This window comes from Tachypleus tridentatus, chromosome 9, assembly GCF_004210375.1.
Source record: "Tachypleus tridentatus isolate NWPU-2018 chromosome 9, ASM421037v1, whole genome shotgun sequence".
In the NCBI taxonomy this organism is placed as follows: Eukaryota; Metazoa; Arthropoda; class Merostomata; order Xiphosura; family Limulidae; genus Tachypleus; species Tachypleus tridentatus.
This window is the reverse complement of record NC_134833.1, coordinates 41,534,427-41,552,562: the sequence shown is the minus strand read 5'-3', so window position 1 is coordinate 41,552,562 and position 18,136 is coordinate 41,534,427. Positions and strand designations below refer to the sequence as shown.

At 36.1% G+C, this 18,136-nt stretch overlaps 2 protein-coding genes and 1 pseudogene across 3 annotated transcripts in view; 2 read left to right on the top strand and 1 right to left on the bottom strand.

The window, feature by feature from the left end:
* The window catches only part of LOC143225128 (uncharacterized), a 78,583-nt gene that overhangs the window by 22,633 nt on the left and 37,814 nt on the right, over positions 1-18,136 (bottom strand). The window lies entirely within an intron of this gene.
* Positions 3,317-5,605, top strand: LOC143227352 (uncharacterized; annotated as a pseudogene).
* Positions 6,413-11,137, top strand: LOC143227351 (uncharacterized). The gene is made up of 8 exons (XM_076458806.1): positions 6,413-6,614; positions 7,083-7,221; positions 7,954-8,171; positions 8,340-8,387; positions 9,330-9,410; positions 9,730-9,783; positions 10,190-10,431; positions 10,780-11,137. The coding sequence occupies exons 1-7, from the start codon at positions 6,413-6,415 to the stop codon at positions 10,366-10,368; spliced, it is 921 nt and encodes a 306-aa protein (XP_076314921.1). The 3' UTR covers positions 10,369-10,431; positions 10,780-11,137.

The following is an 18,136-nucleotide window of genomic DNA, read 5'->3' as shown; positions in this document are numbered from 1 at the left end:
GAACCCCCCCTTTCCAAAATCCTAGATCCGCCCCTGCTGAAAGATCACTTTTGCACATAAACTAAGTATGAAGTTGAATTCAGAAACTAGTAGTACATACATATATATTGATCACATCCTTTAAATATAGTCAAGTAGAGATACAACGCATCAATATGAACACTTTCAGGGACGTATATTACCATTAAACCATGTATATAGACAAAAGTTGCGAGGGCGCGAAAGACCCGGGGGGTGGGATATTGAAAATTTTCCAAAATTACATTATAAATGGGCTAAATTTAAACATATTGAAGCTTTTAAACATATTGAAGCTTAGGAGAATGAAATTTATAGGACTGAAATTATAAGATATATAATTCTGGACAGCCTTTGATGTTAAGGCAAATGCCTAATGGTAATATACGCCCCTGACTTTGAAAAATGATACTGTAAGGAAAGTCAAAATGCTTTCAATGCTCTCTTCCTTAAAAAGCCATTGTTGTACACTATCAGTACAGACAATAATGCTGATTGTACTTCATCGTACGGGCAAATAGGAACATAGGAACTATATCTTAGGGCAGATGACTGCAGAGACAGGGATGAATCTGTGGCTGGAGCAATCTATTATGACGAAACGGTAAAGATGCGAAGGAAAAATTTTGGAAAATGACCTTGTTTTGCCATTTCACCCAAACTTCTGTGTTGGTAATTGATCTCTCCCCTCCCCTGACGGTTTTTTCATCTGACCATCACCAGACGGGTGCAGAGGGTTATCTATTTTCAAAGTGACTAACAGAATGGGTGGTTAAAATAGCAAACATCATACTCGGTTTTGGAAATCTCCCAAGACTGCTGTCAGACATAAATTTTCATTATTAAACTGATCGCAGAAAATTGTGGAATGTTGGCCGGAATATTTTGATCAGATAAAATTAATGATTTTTTACAATGACAACTATTTAAATTAAAAGTTTCTAGAAACTTAACATCAAACACGATGCCAACACACATTGAAGATCGAAGATTTGGAATCTTTACTGCAGTGCATGGTATTTTTTGAAAGAAAAGTATTTCTGTACAGAATTTCACCAAAATCTATTATACAGGCAAGTATTTCCATTCAATAATGAACGAACGATATAAAATAGGGCAGCCTAAAATACTACCTTTTTTTTGCTTGTCCAACCTGCGTCAGGAGGAGAGTCCCCCCAACCAAACTCCGCCGCCTATAACAATGATGCTAAAAGGCACAGGATAGGCCTAATTCTATATAGGGACTACCCTAGCCAATAATAATTATTATAGTCTTTATTTGTCGATAAATTGAAGTTGGTTGCAGGATTAATATCCCCTTCCCATATGATAGACAATTTGTCATGCATGCATAATCGCGAGGGTAGATCTACCAATTTAAAGTTTTCATAGGCGGCGGAGCAGGGGGGGCCAGGGTGGTCCTGGCGCCCCCAACATTCCATGGTCAATATATAAATTTTGTGTTATCTTGCTCCTTTAGCTTGCTAGGACGCAATTTTTTCCTTCGGCGCGGATTTATATGATTTTCCTTGTCTACCTGGATGGTAAACATGCGTTGCCAGCATGTGTAAATTGTTAATGCTCTTTCGGTATTATTCACAGGTGTGTGAGACAAAACAAAAGACCCTCTTCTATATATCAATTCCCATTTACATATATTTATGAACACGATTTAACGTCAAGCATGAGACCTTGTGGGATTGGGGACTTTTTTTTTTTGCTCATCGCATCCGAGCGTAGAGGTTGCACCACCCCCCCAACCAAAATTTCGCTCCGCCGCCTATGGTTTTCAAACATAATTTTGCGTATACCTTTATCGTTCCTACTTGCATTGGTATACGTGGACGCCTTATTGTCTTAATTATATGTTCACTTCTGTTTATTTTCACCTAGTTCTATTTTTATTAGGCCTACATTCTTAGGATTCTGTTATTGAAAGAAGACAAAAAACAATTTTTAAATGAAATATAATAATGAAATTACGCAGTGCATGAATCGTTTTGAGTTCTCACCCAATGAATAAATCAATATATTATGAATCATGGGTTAAAATACAGTAGCAAATTGATCAGCACTTTGCATTTGACAACCGCGGCATGGTTCCCGCGCCCGCCATTATAGATCGCCGTGCGTGCAAACGTGACACATTTGGTATTTCGCATCACGATCTGTTTAGACTTAGTTTGGCCTTGCGCAGTCCAGCTCGTGTCTACAGGCTGAGCGCGGTGTGCACCAAAGCGATGCGGGTGGTTATCTGATATCGCTGACCTACTAGTATCGCGCGCAAACCGTTGATAGCCTTTGTGTTAGCTGCGTGGTCACTTGCTGAAGGAGACATTGCTCGTTAAGCACGTTCAGTACTGCTACCGTTGCCATCAAAGAAACCTGATTTTTAATTCCAAAGGTTACTAGTACCAGGTAAGTTAGGTCCAGTGAAATTAAGTTTTGCCTTTGGATATTTGAAGCATTGCTTGCAGGTTTTGTGTATCCATCTAATTGGATAGAAACGGTATTAGTCAAACTGCATGTTCAAATTGGTGATTGTTGAAATTCAAAAAGATTGTGATTAAGGTTGTAGAAGATTGGTTTGATTAATCACAAACATCGATCTTGACGCCATTTCCGAGACTTCAAACCTACCTAGGGGCCTATTTAATGTAAGATATGCCGATCTTCCGATTTCAGTTGATTTTTTCACAAACTTGAGAAGAAATTTCAGTACTTTTTTAATACTGGTACTGTAGCTCTCAAAAGGCTACATCATAGTAGTATTAGGCATTGTTAAATAATGTAGCATAAGAAGTTTCTGATTCTGGGAAAAAATTTGCCAATCTACCCAAGGCTATAGAGTCTATCTAATTTGTACTGGCTCTCTGCTTGGTTCCAGTTGCTTACTCCTGTGGGCATTGTTTTCCTCCCTCTTCAATTTGCACTGTTGTAGGCCTTTATTGTTATTGAAACATACAGAGCATCTTATTAATAGACACCCAAAGTAATTTTTTCGCTATATCTAATTGTTAGCTTAGATAGTTATTGTTACAAGTAGTTTTCTAAAGTTTCAAATTAATAGTATAATAGACTTGCTGTCACAGCTGTGAAGGGCAACAGGACATTAGTTTAATGGACTTAAATGCTTAATATTACCATAATTTTGGCCATTTTGCCCTGTGACTATGTGATCACTACAAATTCAGGGTCAGGGTTCCCATACCTCCTATTTCTGGAGTTCCTTAAAATTTGGCTGCATCCTTGCACATCTTGAAATTTGCAATTTCTTCCTGCTGCACAAAGAAAAAAGTATTTAACCTTTGAATTAGAACCATTTAGTGAAGATCAATTGAAATATTTCAGTCCATTTTAAATTCCTTATTAGTCATAGGACTGTCATGAAATACAGAAACCATGTCTGGAAAAAGACCAGCTTCTGAGAGAGGTATGGGAACATCACAGTGGAGCCTAAAAAGGAGAGCTAAGCAAAAAGCTGAGGAATATATTCTAGAAATTTGTGAAAATGGCACTGAAAAGGAAATGCATGTGAAAGAAAATGAATATTCAGTGTATGAGGAAGCCCATGCTTATGTTAACAATAGCGGGAACATTACTTTTTGGAAGGGGTGCAGTGAAGATGGTGATTCTTCACCTTCAAAAAATGCAGGGAGTACAACTGTGGAAGTGGAAAGTGAAGGTGACATTTCATGTAATACCATGTCTCAAGCTGAAACAGATGACAGAGATTTATACGGATTCATGATAGGCCCCAGTGATCAGCCTTGTTTAGGTGATATTATGGCTCAAGAGCCAGTGAATAGGTTTTCTGATGATGATCACAATGATGATGAAGGTTCTGATGGAGAACCTGACTTGGCTGATGAAATAGGGTCTTGGGCTGCAAAACACAAAATTACACACAGGGCACTTGGAGACCTTCTCCACATTCTTTGCAAAAAAAAATCCAAGTTTGCCAAAAGATCCTAGAACTTTGCTTAAAACAAGCACTAGCATTACAGTTAAGCCTACTGCAGGAGGGTTGTATCACCATTTTGGAATATCTAAAGGAATTAACCAAATGCTGTATCCTGAATCTATTCCAGGTGTAAATTTGTTGCTCCAAATTAATATTGATGGGCTGCCATTATTTAAAAGTTTTAAACTGCAGTTTTGGCCTATTTTAGGAATGCTGGACCATAAGGGCTTGAAACAACCATTTTTAATAGGCTTATTTGCTGGTAATTCCAAACCCCAAAATTTGGATGAATATATGAAAGATTTTGTGGAAGAAATGAAATATTTAGAAAGAGTTGGATTGAATTTTGGTGACAGACATTTCCAAATACGGATATCAGCAATAATTTGTGATGCTCCAGCAAAGGCAATGATCAAATGTTGTAAACCCTACAATGGATATTTTGGCTGTGACAAATGTACACAGGAAGGGACATGGTACAACAAGGTCACTTTCCAAGAGACTGACGCAACCTTAAGGACTGATGCAAGCTTTAGAGACATGCTAGATGAAAATCATCATACAGACATTCCATCTCCCTTGTTGGAGTTGGATATTGGTATGGTAACTCAGGTGCCTCTAGATTATATGCACTTGGTTTGTTTAGGTGTGATGCGACGTCTTCTTTTGTATTGGATAAAAGGGTCACTGACTTGCAGGTTGCCAAGTAGATCAGTGTTGGAGATATCTGGTAGGTTGTTAGCTTTGGCACCTTATTCTCCAAGAGAATTTGCGTGCAAACCCCCGTGCATTAAGTGAGATAGACCGATGAAAAGCTACAAAGTTTAGGCAATTCTTGTTGTACACTGGTTCTTTTGTATTGAAGGATATATTGTCTGATACATTCTACAAGAATTTTGTTCTTTTCTCTGTAAGTATGTACATTTTGACCAGTCCACGTTTGTGTACTCATTATGTGGATTATGTTAGAGAACTTTTGGTATTTTTTGTGAGAGAGTATACACAAATTTATGGCCACCAAGAAGTTGTCTACAATGTCCATGGACTTGTCCATCTTGCCGATGAAGTGAATAGGTTTGGACCCCTAGATAATATATCAGCTTTTCCATTTGAAATTTTCTTGGCAAAGTGAAAAAAATGGTTAGAAAACCACAGCATCCTATCCAACAAGTAGCTCGCCGAATTTCAGAGTCACAGAGCTTATTTAGGGGATCTGCATGTGACCAAAATTATCCTCTTTTGAAGATGGAGCACAGCAATGGTCCTGTTCCAGAATTATTTGAAGTTTACAACCAGTATGGCCAACTCTTTTTACCAAGATTTTGTATCACTTTGGATCAGGCATACAATTGTGTGCTACTTAATGGAGAAATATGTATTGTGCAGAATTTGCTTGCCAAACATGGCCAATCTGAGGATATTTTCCTAGTTGTTAAACAGTTTGCAGAGGTAAATGACTTTTTCAAACACCCTCTGAGGTCTTCAGACTTAGGAATTCATCATGTTTCCAACCTGAAACCTGAATTAGTTGTGGTTTCAATTTCCAGATTAAATGGAAAATGTGCTCTCTGGCCTAGCAAGTCAGGCTATATAGCAGTTCCACTCAATCATACAAATGAGTAAATCAAATGCAGTGATGTGTCATATCAGGGGTTATTCTGTACACTTCAGGCCCTTTCCTACTAAAGAGAAAATATTTTTTATTTGGTTTTTGGTATTTGGTGAAGGGGGAATTTTTTATTTGTGTATGGGTGTATATGTGTGTCGGGGGGGGTATGTCAATTATAATAATTCTGCAAGGGAACAGGGGCCAAGGTGCTTTATCAGCTTCATACTTATGTATGAGAAATACCATAATGTTCAACTGACTAACCTGTAGAAAGGGGGAACTGTTATGATGGAGCTGTAACATTCATGTCACATTACATCTATGCAGCACAGGGTTTTCATTAGCTTTTACATAAGGAGGCAAGTTGAAAACTTCAGTAGCTAGGTTAAAATAGGTCTGTGTCTGTATATTTAACACTGTGAGGAACAAATTTCAGTGCTGGTAAATTGAACTGTATCACTCTGTAACAGGCAGTGAACCTGTTTACTGGCATTAAAAGCAAACCCTGACAGCAGCTTATAACAGGGGCCTTGAGAATATGCAGTTTGACTAATTTGGATGTTCAGGAGATATTTTGGTATTTGTCTGAGTCCATTTTACAATTATAAAGTGAAAAAGGATAAGGTAATTTCTTCTTTAGCAAAGACTGAGTGAACAGATAATTTTATGTAGGTAGAGCATATACATTTACACAAATGTCACATCTGCAAGCAAATTTTGACATTGATATATTTTATGAATATTACTGTAGTATGTTTAGTATTTTAAATGGAAAATTGTAAAAATTAGAAAATCAGGTTTCTTAAAGGCAGCATAGTTACATGGCTAATGTTGACAAATCCAACCAAATGGAGGTGGAAATTAGAGAATATGTGATAGTAGTGTTCACAAAGGACAATGAAGTTGGGGTGGCACCATCAGACTGGCTATTGGATGAATGCACCATTAAGTGGCCGAACAAAAAAGGTCAAAGCCTGAATAAAGCTGTTCTGGACAGAATGCCTCCAGAGGATCATTGGATGAGTATGATGTTAGAGTCATCTATTCAGTTGGTAAGTTGAAAACTACAATAATACATGGTGCATGGAAATTTATTTGTTTCCACTTTGTGTCCATATAGATCTTAGTAGAGGACGTGTTCTGTTATAAAGTATCTGTCTAGCAAAAACATCATGAGGTACATTCCATATATGTCAACATAAAAAAAATCAAAAAATTTTAAAACCTGTCCTTATCATAATTACATATGCATTTTAAGTAGTGGATGTGAACTGCATGTTGAGCAAGTACATGTAATGTTTAGTGAACCTATGAGATGTTGGCAAACTGGAAGAATGACATCTGTTCCTCCGACGTCTGTTAGCACACTGACACAGGCATGCATATACAAAGGTTTCTCAGGCCCTGCTCAGTGGAAGTCTACCTCTGTCTCCTGAATTTTTCAGATTTGAATATTTGAGTGACAGAAAAGTGATATACCTGTTACTTGAGACTCTTTTGTCTTTACAGATGACTATGTTAAGGTGAGAGGGAAATTAAGTTCTGCAGAGGACACCTCTTCTCTTGAAACAGATGATCCAGAAGCTAAAAATTCTGAAAATAGACCAAGAATTTGCACCAGAAAGAGAAAGTATGCTTTGCTAGTGACTGCAGTTTTAAACAATTTGTCTCAAACTATCACATTTTCAAGTTAACACATACTGGCTAAGAAAAATATACTCCAATTACTTTATCTCAAAACTATATGATAGCGGTACCTGTAAAATGTGAAGCTCACATTTGTTAGGGTTCAGCACTCGAATCACACACGTATAAGTAAATTGTAAATTGAAATTAAAGGGATGGAATGAGAATTAAATCAAGCCATGTTTTTTTTTTTCACTTTGCTAGAGCCTGACATAAATAGACAGATAGGGTGACCTTGCAGGAACAGTCTCAGCTTAAAGTCAATATAAAATTGTACATTTTGTAATAGAACTAAATTTATTCATAATATTTGAATCTGATTTTATATTATGATGGGTGGTTGGTGAACTGCAAGACCATGTCAGCTGAGTAGGTCTATATATTTTTAGAGTAAAAGATTCTTATTATGGGACCTCTCACAAGAAAAATGAGTGCATACTTGCCTTAGGCTTGAATTACATGTATATGTAGTTACTTGATCAAGGTGCCACTTAAGAATGAATGAAAATGATGTATACAAAAAAAAACAGAAAAATAGCACTGTATTTTAAATGACAAACTTATTTTCAAAGTGACAAGCTATTTTCAAATTGAATAACTTTTTGGGTCACTTTAGCAAAGCAATATTAGCCTTCTAGATACATTTTTGTAAAAAATATGCTTCTTTTTTGTATAGGCCCACACAGAGATTAGTTTCTGAGTCTGATAATGAGTCTGAGGCTGATGGGGAGAAGAATCAGCAAGTTCAGAATTCCAAATCACAAAAACACAAGTCTGCAATATGGTCAGATGATCATGTGGATTTGGCTCAGCTGACCATACCTAAGCCACCAGAGCCAATAAGCAATGCTGGAGGGCATGTGATAGTGACCCCAAAAAGAAGATGTGTGTCAGGTAATCTACACAGTAAAATGTTACTCTAATGATAACGGTTGCAGTTTCATTCAACATTTTTATTAAACTACAAGTGCATCTTCTGGTTTAAGCTTTGCCATACACTCCATAATGTTGATACCATAACTGTCATCTTGCCATAGAATTATGTCCTTTTCCATTTTGTAGGTGAAGTCAACAGAATCCAGAGGACACTAACACCCCTGACAAACCATGGTAATGCATTTTTACTTTAATCACTGGTAGACATAGTAATAGTATACACTCCTGTTCAGGGCATTCAGTAGATACAGGGCATTATGGATATGAAAATTTTTTTTAACCTTCTGAAATGTTTTATTTGCCTCATTGTATATCTGTTAAACATGAAAACCCTGCCTAGTACTGTATCATCATGACAGGGCCACAGCCAGGCTTAAAAGGTGACAAAATATGACATGTTCTTCATGCAATGTAAATGCACGTGTTGTAGATCTCAATGGAAGCTCTCTTGTTGATGAGAACCAGCCGCCATTAGCTGGGCCCTCTGGCTCAGGTTCATCTTCAGGTACAATTACTTGTGTATAAACCAAGAGCAAAATTTGCCATATTTTATATAACATCTTATTAAATATTTTTGAGAAAGGTATTTTAATTTCAACAAAGGCAGTTTCAAAATTTACAAACGTAGTTCTGTGTAACAGGGGTAGATACAGGGTTTGCTTAAGGAGGGTGCCAGCCTTCTCCAAACCACAAACCAGTATTTTTCCACTCATAAGCACTACTTTGTTAGGTGAAGTTAGAAACTGGAAAACATACAAATTGTACTTTAAGCATACAGGCACCCAGTCTTTAGGCCATCAATTTTCATGGGGGGGGGGGCAAGGTGGCACAAGAATGCACCACAACCCACCACCACCCCCAATCTGCCACTGTAATTAACCTGTTTTAATACTGGTATTTATGTGCTTTTTATTTGACCACAATGAAGGGCAGGGAAAATATATATTCTTAAATTCACCTACCTTCTGTGGGTTTTTTTGTTTTGTTGCCAACATTTCAAAGTATATCTGAAAGGTTCTGAAATGTTGTGGGTTCTGCAGATGTAACTGGAAATAAGATGTACCTGATTAACCTTATATGTAAGATATTAAAGAGTGGCAATAATTTAACTTGTAGAGATGCATGACAGTGATACAAGTAGGAGCTCCTCACCACAAAGAGAAATACACCCTGCCATTCACAGTACACCATATTCTGGTATGTATACACATACATTATTTTGTATTATTATTGTTAGTGTTAGTGCTGTTATATTACAGTTAGTGCTGTTATATTACAGATATATTGATATGCTGCATCTAAACACATACTTTTGGTGTTACATCTCTCTGGTACTTTGAGATACATTTTATTAAACTCATTCCAAGGAATGTAGTAAAGTAGAAAAGGCAGCAAGATGAATCATTTAGCAGTATGTTTCCCCTCTGGACAATCTGTTGCATACCATAACCTATCTAAAATTTTGGCCCAGATTAATTAACCTGCTCTTCTATATACTGTATATGTGTATCTGCAGGTCCTAGAAGAAAGGTGACCAGCACTCCTCAGGTAGCTTCAACTCCCACCAATGGTAAATATGAATGTTTGTGTGGATTTGTTAAATGATTATGATGTATGCCAGAAATGATAGGCAGTGTACATTAAAAAAATGTGAATGCCTGTACAATGCTGAGTTTCCATCGCTTTGGGTTGGGCTAGGCCCCCAGAAAACCTAGATTTACAGACTCCGGGCACTGGAGTTAGTGACTTGGACCATTTTTTTCTTGGTCTGGCCTAACTTGTAAATAAGTGTTTATTTTTCATGTCAGAAATTTAAACTAAGCTTCATTTAGTTTGTAGCAATATAGCAATCACCAGAATCAAGCAAGTAATTTGTAAATTTATCATGATAGAAGTCATACTTTTATTGTTTTTACAGTTGCAGCCAATATAAACACATTATTAATAAATGGAATTTTCCATTTTTAAATAAAAAGGTGCTGCAGGAATCACACAGACAGAAAGAAAAATTCTTCAGGTGCTAGCAGAGCTACAACAAAAAAGTGGACATGAATACAGGCCTTCTGCAGACTTTGCTGAGAGGTCGGCCTGCCAGCACCAACTCATCCATAAATCTGTCTGTGTGGCCACAGGGTCTCCCAGCTCTGCCGCTTAGTACAATGGTGGGTTCAACACCCTGAATGACAAAGTTATGATTCAGCATAATGCAGATGCTGTCGTAAGTAAATCTGAATTAACTAGATTTTAGGGAGAATAAAGGGATTTACAGTAGTGTATGTATGTCAAAGGCAAATGAATTGTATGATGACCTCCTCAACGGATGCTGAATGTTTCTGAGTTTAAACTATCATGGTTTCTATGCATGAACATTCATTCTGTTTTACAGGTACTTTATCCATAAATGTGTTCCAGAGATCTTACCTTTGAATTCAATGAAAAGAATGATGAATATTAAAGCATACATAATAATCAGTTTATGGAAATGTATTTTCAATATAAATTATGTGCATCAGTTAACACATGATAGATGCAATTTTCATTCTGGAAATATCATGAAATTTTGTAGGTGAGGAAGCTAAGTATGAGGGGTGGTGACAGTGTGGATGCTGTCACAAGAAATGTACTAACAGGTCTAATGACCAACAGCCTTGCCAGCCAGTTCAACTGGATGGGACATGAAAGGAAAAAAAGACAAGATGATGGGACCTTAGTTACCATACCAAAGAAGGCCATATCTACAACAAATTTGTTACAAGTCATTAACAGTAAGTGTCATTAACTGACATATTTGTCAGTCTTCCTTCATTTGCTAGATATTCAGAGCAAATTAAGTTCCTCTGTCAGACACTTAGATGGAAATTTGAAATCTTCAGCTATTGTCTCCTTGCATAGACAGTAGGTTGAAAATTTTTAATGATATCAGATAACATTGGGCATTGGGTGAGTGTGATGCTGAGTGACCTTGACTAAATTCCAATGTCACAGAATGTTGTTTTTTCTGGATTTTTCAAAGCTGGGGTTGTGACATGAATAAGTTGCAAAGGTTTAGAGATAGGAAAGTCAAATTTATATCAATTATGTATCTGGCCAAATTCTCAAATGTGTGTGATCCTGCATGTCCTTCACTTACTTTTCGAGGTTACAGCAAGGCTGGAAAAAGCAGTATTGCATAGAAGTTCGTGATGCAAAATGCACCTGCTGATCAAACCATGTGGTAAATACATGTACAGCTAATCAATTGTGATTAATTATTTTCAAGCCTTGTACAGGGTGATGTTCCTGAACTTGTTGAATTTTGGCTTGTGACAAGGATAAGTTGCAAAAATTTCGAGCTAGGACAGTCAACTTAACATTAATAATGCCTCTCATCCAGATCTTAGGAATGGAAATTAAAAACAATCAACTATCTCATCAAGATCTTGGCCAACTTTAATGATGAGTGATACTGACCTACTTTTCAAGGTCATAGATTAATTTAACTGAAATGTTTAAAGGTAAGCTTGTGGCATATGTGATATGGGATATATTGTTACAGCTTTATGCAGGGAGGGGATATTTTTCATTTGTATGTCTCTTCAAGATCTAAGCAAGGTTGATGATGATCCACTCTGATCTACTTTTCAGGGTCACAAAGCAATTAGAATTATTTTCATTGGTGACATGGATAAGTTATGGAAGGTTAGAAATGGGACTGATCTTTATATCAGTTCATCAGTTACCATTCTTAATTGTTTTCAGTGGTAGGCTTGGGACATGGATCAGTTGTGGAGGATAAGAGTTGGAGGTGTAGAATTTGTAACAGTTGTGTACTTTATCAAGGTCTTGGATTAGCTTTATGATGAGTAACCTTGAGGTGGTTTGAGATTTTGAGACTTTCCTTTACTGGGGCACGAGGGCTGAGGGGCGTTGCACTGGCCTGCAGTGCATTTTTATCCGTATGCTTCAACTGACAAAACAGTAATCCAAAAATAATGGGTGAGAATCTGCTTTATTCGACCTACTTTAATTAAAATAATAGTTTCAAAGGCAATATTTAGATAAATAAGTGTAAATAATGGGACTTTTCTTTGCAGGAGCTGTCAGGGATAATCCTGTGGCTGAGATGGCATCAGATGATGTCATCAAGAAGACTGCACAGAGCTGGTTCAAATATGCTGCCTCTAGGAAGCAGGAAAAGTGGAAGAAAGAAAACTTGGTACAGTGTGAGGACAATATAGGGTGTCAATACACATGAAACAGTTATTCTGTCAGATCCAAGATGACCAACTGGATTTGCACAAAATCGTCTGGATTTGCTACCAGTGACCAAGAAGATGTTCATGGACACTGTTTTGTCATATTTCATGCAAATCACAAAATAAAGTGACATGCATCAATGACAATAATGGTCCTTGCACCCTGCTGCATTTCTTATAATTCACCTTGTAGACTTATGAGAAATCGCCATCTACACACATCAAAGTCATCCCATGCTTTAGCTTATAGGAGGCAGTCAACCATAATTGTGGACAAAGTTTTCTCAGAGATCTGTGATAGGAATTTATTGCAACTTGGTACACTGTGAAGGCAAAATGGAGTATCAATGCATGTAAAACAATTCTGATAAGATTCAGTATGGCTGACTGGTCACGCAAAAGATGCAAAATAAGTGGAATTTGTTACCAGTGGCCATGAGAATGTTTACGGACATTGTTCTGTCATATTTCATACAATATACAAATTAAAGTGATGTTTATCAGTAATAAATTTCACTAATGCTTAAACGTTGTGTCATTGTTATCCTTCAAGATAAAGACTAAGTGAGCTGACCTTTCCTCCCCAACTCAGTGAAATTTGCTCAGTGAGCTTGTTTGGCCAAGTCTTTCCACAAAAAAAGTTACAAATCTCCCTTCACACATCAAGCTTTTAGAACCCTGATGTTACTGGAATTAGCAAAGTTGTAATACTATGTATCTGACTGATTCTTGATACTCTTAACCACTATCTATAACTTATTTAATCTGTTGCAACCAGTGCATGTTTTAGCTTAGTAATGTTTGTTGATTCTTGTATTAGTATGGGAGCAGACATTAATAAGCTTCTCAGCTTGCGTCCAATACCCATTGGTGTTCATTATCCAATAAAATATTCACAAACAAGCAAGCAAAGTTATATAAGGTCTTGTAAATGACCAAATATCAACGTTTAGCCAACGTATTCTCAACGTCATACATACCTAACTACACCATTGCAATCAACCTTTCTTCCACGTTGATCAACGTTTTTTTCAACGTCATGCCTACTGTACCCAAAATGTTCTGAGCAACGTTGCTTCCACGTTGGTCAACGTTTTTTCAACGTCATGCCTACTGTACCTCAAATGTTGGGAACAACGTTGTGAAGCAACGTTGATAAAACGTTGAGCAACGTGGAAGCAACGTTTTTTCAACGTGGACTCAATGTGCACATCAATGTTTATTCAACGTTGATGATCAACGTCTTTGCAACGTTATTTGCCAACGTTGTTTCAACGTCAAATCAACGCTTTTTGCTGGCTGGGTAGAATGATTCATCCAACCCTAGCCATATTAGCAACATATTTACTGTGCACAATGAGTGCAAAGTGATTCGGAAAATGCCCTGTTATTCCACTCTATACTCAAAGCTTCGTACATTTGATTTCCAACATTTTTCTGAACTAGGTACATAACAAATGACCTTATTCAGCAATTTTTTAGAAATATTTTGTACAAGTCTACACTGAATAAACACTTGTTAAAAAATATTTATTTCTGGTCACATATGGCACACACATGTACTACAGATCAGTAAAACAAAAATAACATAGTAATCTAAGATATACAAGTTGCAATATATACATGTATAGTAAAAACACTAAACATGACAAATAATGCATTGCAACATGTCATTTTAAAATATCTTTCTTTGCTATAGGTGGCATAATTACCAACCGACAGTGGTTAACAAGACTCACAGACTTAGAGCTTTCCCTATTCCTAGCAGTGTCGGTGATCTAATATTGTAGTTGTAGAGACACTTTAACATCTGTCTGCACTACCATGCCCAGTTTAATAAAGTGCTAGGGAATGTGAACTATACTAGAAATAGTAAATTACTGATTGAAAGAAGTAAATGCAGAAAACATAAAAATGACTTAGCTGCTTGGTATGATCAGTAATTTAGTGATATTTTACTTGTTAACCATAAATATGCAAAAATAGAAGCTCAAAACCGTAAGTATAAGCTTGCGCCACTAAAGTCAAAGTTACGTAGGGAGAACAATTATTTGTCAAAAGATGCTCAACGTGATCTTAAATATGCCTGTTTCTTAGAAAAACAAATAAACGATATACAGCTGGTCAGTACTGAAGAGGCTCTAGTTTGGTTATGTATTAAATGGTTTGAATTAGGAGAAAGGAGCACAAAGTACTTTTTTCATACAGAAAATAACAGAGTAAGAAATACATTTTGAAACTGTATGATGAAAATAATGTGCCTTGTACAGCCATAACAGATATTTTAAACTGTATATGCTTATTACTGGAACTTGTATGGATGCAGCAATACTCGACAGAAACTTCATGTTTATATTCGTGCCTAAATTAACTAAAAAATCGTCTTCCATCAATTGTGAACTTTGCAAAACTCCCATTTCATCAGAAGAAATGTTAAATGCCTTGAAAGAAATTAAAAGTTCAAATATCCTGATCTCAATGGTTTCACCATAGAATTTTTTATTGTAGATGAATATGTTAAAGTTGTTAAATCAGTTGTACTCACAAAAATAGGTACTACCAATTATGAGTAAAGGAATAATTGTTTTGCTCCTAAAGTAAGCGACAATACTAGATTACAAAACTGCAGACACAACTCTGCTATCTGTCTCTTACAAAATTCTATCCTGTGTTCTGACTTTGCGTCTCTCACGTGTTATTGCCAGTGTCTTTTCTATAGATCAAACATGTACTGTTCCTTGTAGGGATATCATTACTAATCCACTGACGTTGCATTTTATAATGGATTATTTGGATTTAGAGGGTGAGATTATAGTCTCTGTTGATCAAATGCAATCATTCGATAGAGTTGATCATTGATACATATTTGCAGTTCTTTCTTGAATGAGATTCGGTACCAATTATTGTAATTACATAAGATTGATATACCAACATCACTGGTCTCGTTAAATGTAATAGATATCTGACAAAGGAATTTATTATTTCTAGTGGGATGAGACAGAGGTACCCTTTGTTGACATTACTGTATGTTCTCTGTGCAGAACCTTTCAGAGAAGCCTTGATACATAACCTGCAAATTAGAGGTATTTCTCTCAAATACAATCTGTTTGACTTCACTGGTATACATGCATACGGATGATACTCAGATAACAGTGTCTGATGCTGACTCTCTTCCTGCCATACAAGAAACATGTAACGATTATGAACAGGCATCTCACAGCAAAGTAAACTGGGAAAAAAGTAAAGGTATGGGGTTTGGTTCATTACCTGATAACTAGGAATTACAGATTGGTAAAATGGCTATTGGAAATGGACCTCTAAAAATTTTTGGTATTCAATTCCATTGCAATACAACAGAAAACCCATGATCTGAACTAGAAAGTATAGAGTCAAAGAATAAGACATGTCATTGAAAGGCATAGTTATGGTTGTGAACTCGTTAGCTTCCAATACCGTTTGGTATTATCTAATGGTTTTACTGATGGAAAACATTTATCTGGCATTTAAACAATATTTCACTGTTTATATGGAATGGTAAAATACACAAAGTGATTTACGAAGTTTCGGTTTCTTTGAAACACAAAGGTAGTCTCAATTTAACAGACGTCCAGATGAAAAAGGCAATTTTCAGGTCAAAATGGTTCTTCAGATCAGCAGATTATAATACATTTCCATCTCTGTTTATCCTCTTTGCCCATCTTGTAAGTAAGTAGGGCAATTGAAATCTTGGGCAAGATGTTTGGTATTGTGACATTCTCCCAAAACTTGTGCTGAATGTTCCTTTTTTTTTTTGTGAAGTATTGAACACATTTAAAATGCTCAATAACTGTCGTCAAACATTCCCAAATTGTTTACTGGCAACCACTAGTTCTCAATGTTTTTGTTACCACTAAGGGATTAAGTAGATTCTATAATAAAAATTTTATTCACATAGGACTGATTTAAAGGGCTTCACTTACGAATTTCTCATGTCAATTTCCCTTAAAAACCATTATCAGGTTATGTCAGTATGTATTTGAAAGTGTGCTACCTGTTCAAGTTAGACACTATTACAAAGAGTTATATGAAGCTATTCCAAAAGAATGGAAAGACTTAGTCGAAAGAGAGATTCTCTAATTACAAGTATGACACAATTTACTTTTGAGGTGTTCAATCCAGATAGAGTAGACGTTATTCACACGAACGATTTACATACCAGAACTACATCTTCATTACAGAAGAAATTACTGCTTAGAAAGATATTTTAATAGATACTAACTGGAAAAAATACATAGATACTTATCACCTTTTCAGGGCTTTGCCTTTGCTGATAATTTGTTTTTCACAATTCCATAGACAAACAATAAAACTTGTTCACATGCAAAAAACGCAACACCAGTTTATGTACACTATGTGGTAAAGACACAGACAGTGAGACATATTGCCTGTGCCCAATGGTTCAACATTTATGGACAGTAGTTTCTGACATTTGCTTTATCACTCAAAAAGCAGTACCAATATACCAGAAAAAGCAAATTGTCGTACAAGGCTTCCTAGATGGATTATGAAAAGATGACAGCCTACAATACATGTTTTTGATCACTTATGCTAAATATTGTATAATGACTGTCAGGAAAATTTGTTCAACCAAAAATATTCATTTAAATCTATTTTCCTTTTATTAGGTTCAGTTAAGAGAGGAAATAAGTATTATATATGTTATTCATAATAATATTGATGCTTTCTTTCAATTTTATTCTAAACTTGTTCATCCTTGTTCAGAACACTACATAATTTTATGTCCTTTCCTATAAGCTATTAGAGATATTATGAGGCACATTTAATTGTACAAAACTTTATTTGACATTTGTGCATGTCTTATTTGTAATATATGTGATCATGAGGCCTCTTCAGGAGTATTCTTCAATAATAAAAAAAGCCTGCTCTCATCCAATCCCAAAGGTAAGCAGCATTGGGTCAAGTTAGTACTTGGGGGTTGACCACCTGGTAATATTGGGTAATTCATGATGACGTTTCTTTAATCTCTTCCCCCAATAAAAATTAATAGGTTTCTCAAAGAGCTTCTCCAAAATATGTTTTACTTCTTCACAAGTTGTGATGGAAGATACACAAAATCTCTTTGGTATCCAACCCAAAACAAAGAAAGGCTCAAGTAAAGTGCCTTAACAGAAGCTGTATATAATCAAAAACTATTGGGAAGACATTTTTACCTTTCGATCATGGGAACTGATCCCATTTTATATCAGCTAGAGTAACCAATGAAAATAAGCAAGTAAATTGTCAATTAGGAATGCTTTTTCCAGAGGGTTTAGCAAACAAAACGGAATTTAAACTATCATTCCCTGCAATCTTTAAGAAAAGTAGCAGCTCTCTAAGCAGGTGGCGTGAGCTGCATTCCCTTTCACTTTTAACCAAATTCCTCCATTCAGATGTATATTGGAGAGAAAAGAAACTATCTTGGTAATGCACAAGATCTACAAAACAAACTCCCTTAACAAGTAGATCCAGCCCACATCAATCTAAGGCAGTCTTATATACAGACATAATTTAAACTTCTTCCTACTTAACAAACTTGTCTTGCATGTTTTAACTAAGAAAACGAAACTGTCGAGGAGGTTTCTCTGCTACACAGAAAAGGTGATGTGACTACACTTGAGTTTCTTTACATAACGTTTCCAATGTTTTATT

What these genes read in the sequence shown, in the direction of transcription:
- LOC143227351 (XM_076458806.1), top strand. Translation starts at nt 6,413, where the DNA reads ATGGCTAATGTTGACAAATCCAACCAAATGGAGGTGGAAATTAGAGAA. An exon ending in TCCAGAGGATCATTGGATGA is followed by an intron (nt 6,615 to 7,082) that starts GTATGATGTTAG and finishes CTGTTACTTGAG; the next exon opens with ACTCTTTTGTCTTTACAGAT. An exon ending in AAAAAGAAGATGTGTGTCAG is followed by an intron (nt 8,172 to 8,339) that starts GTAATCTACACA and finishes TCCATTTTGTAG; the next exon opens with GTGAAGTCAACAGAATCCAG.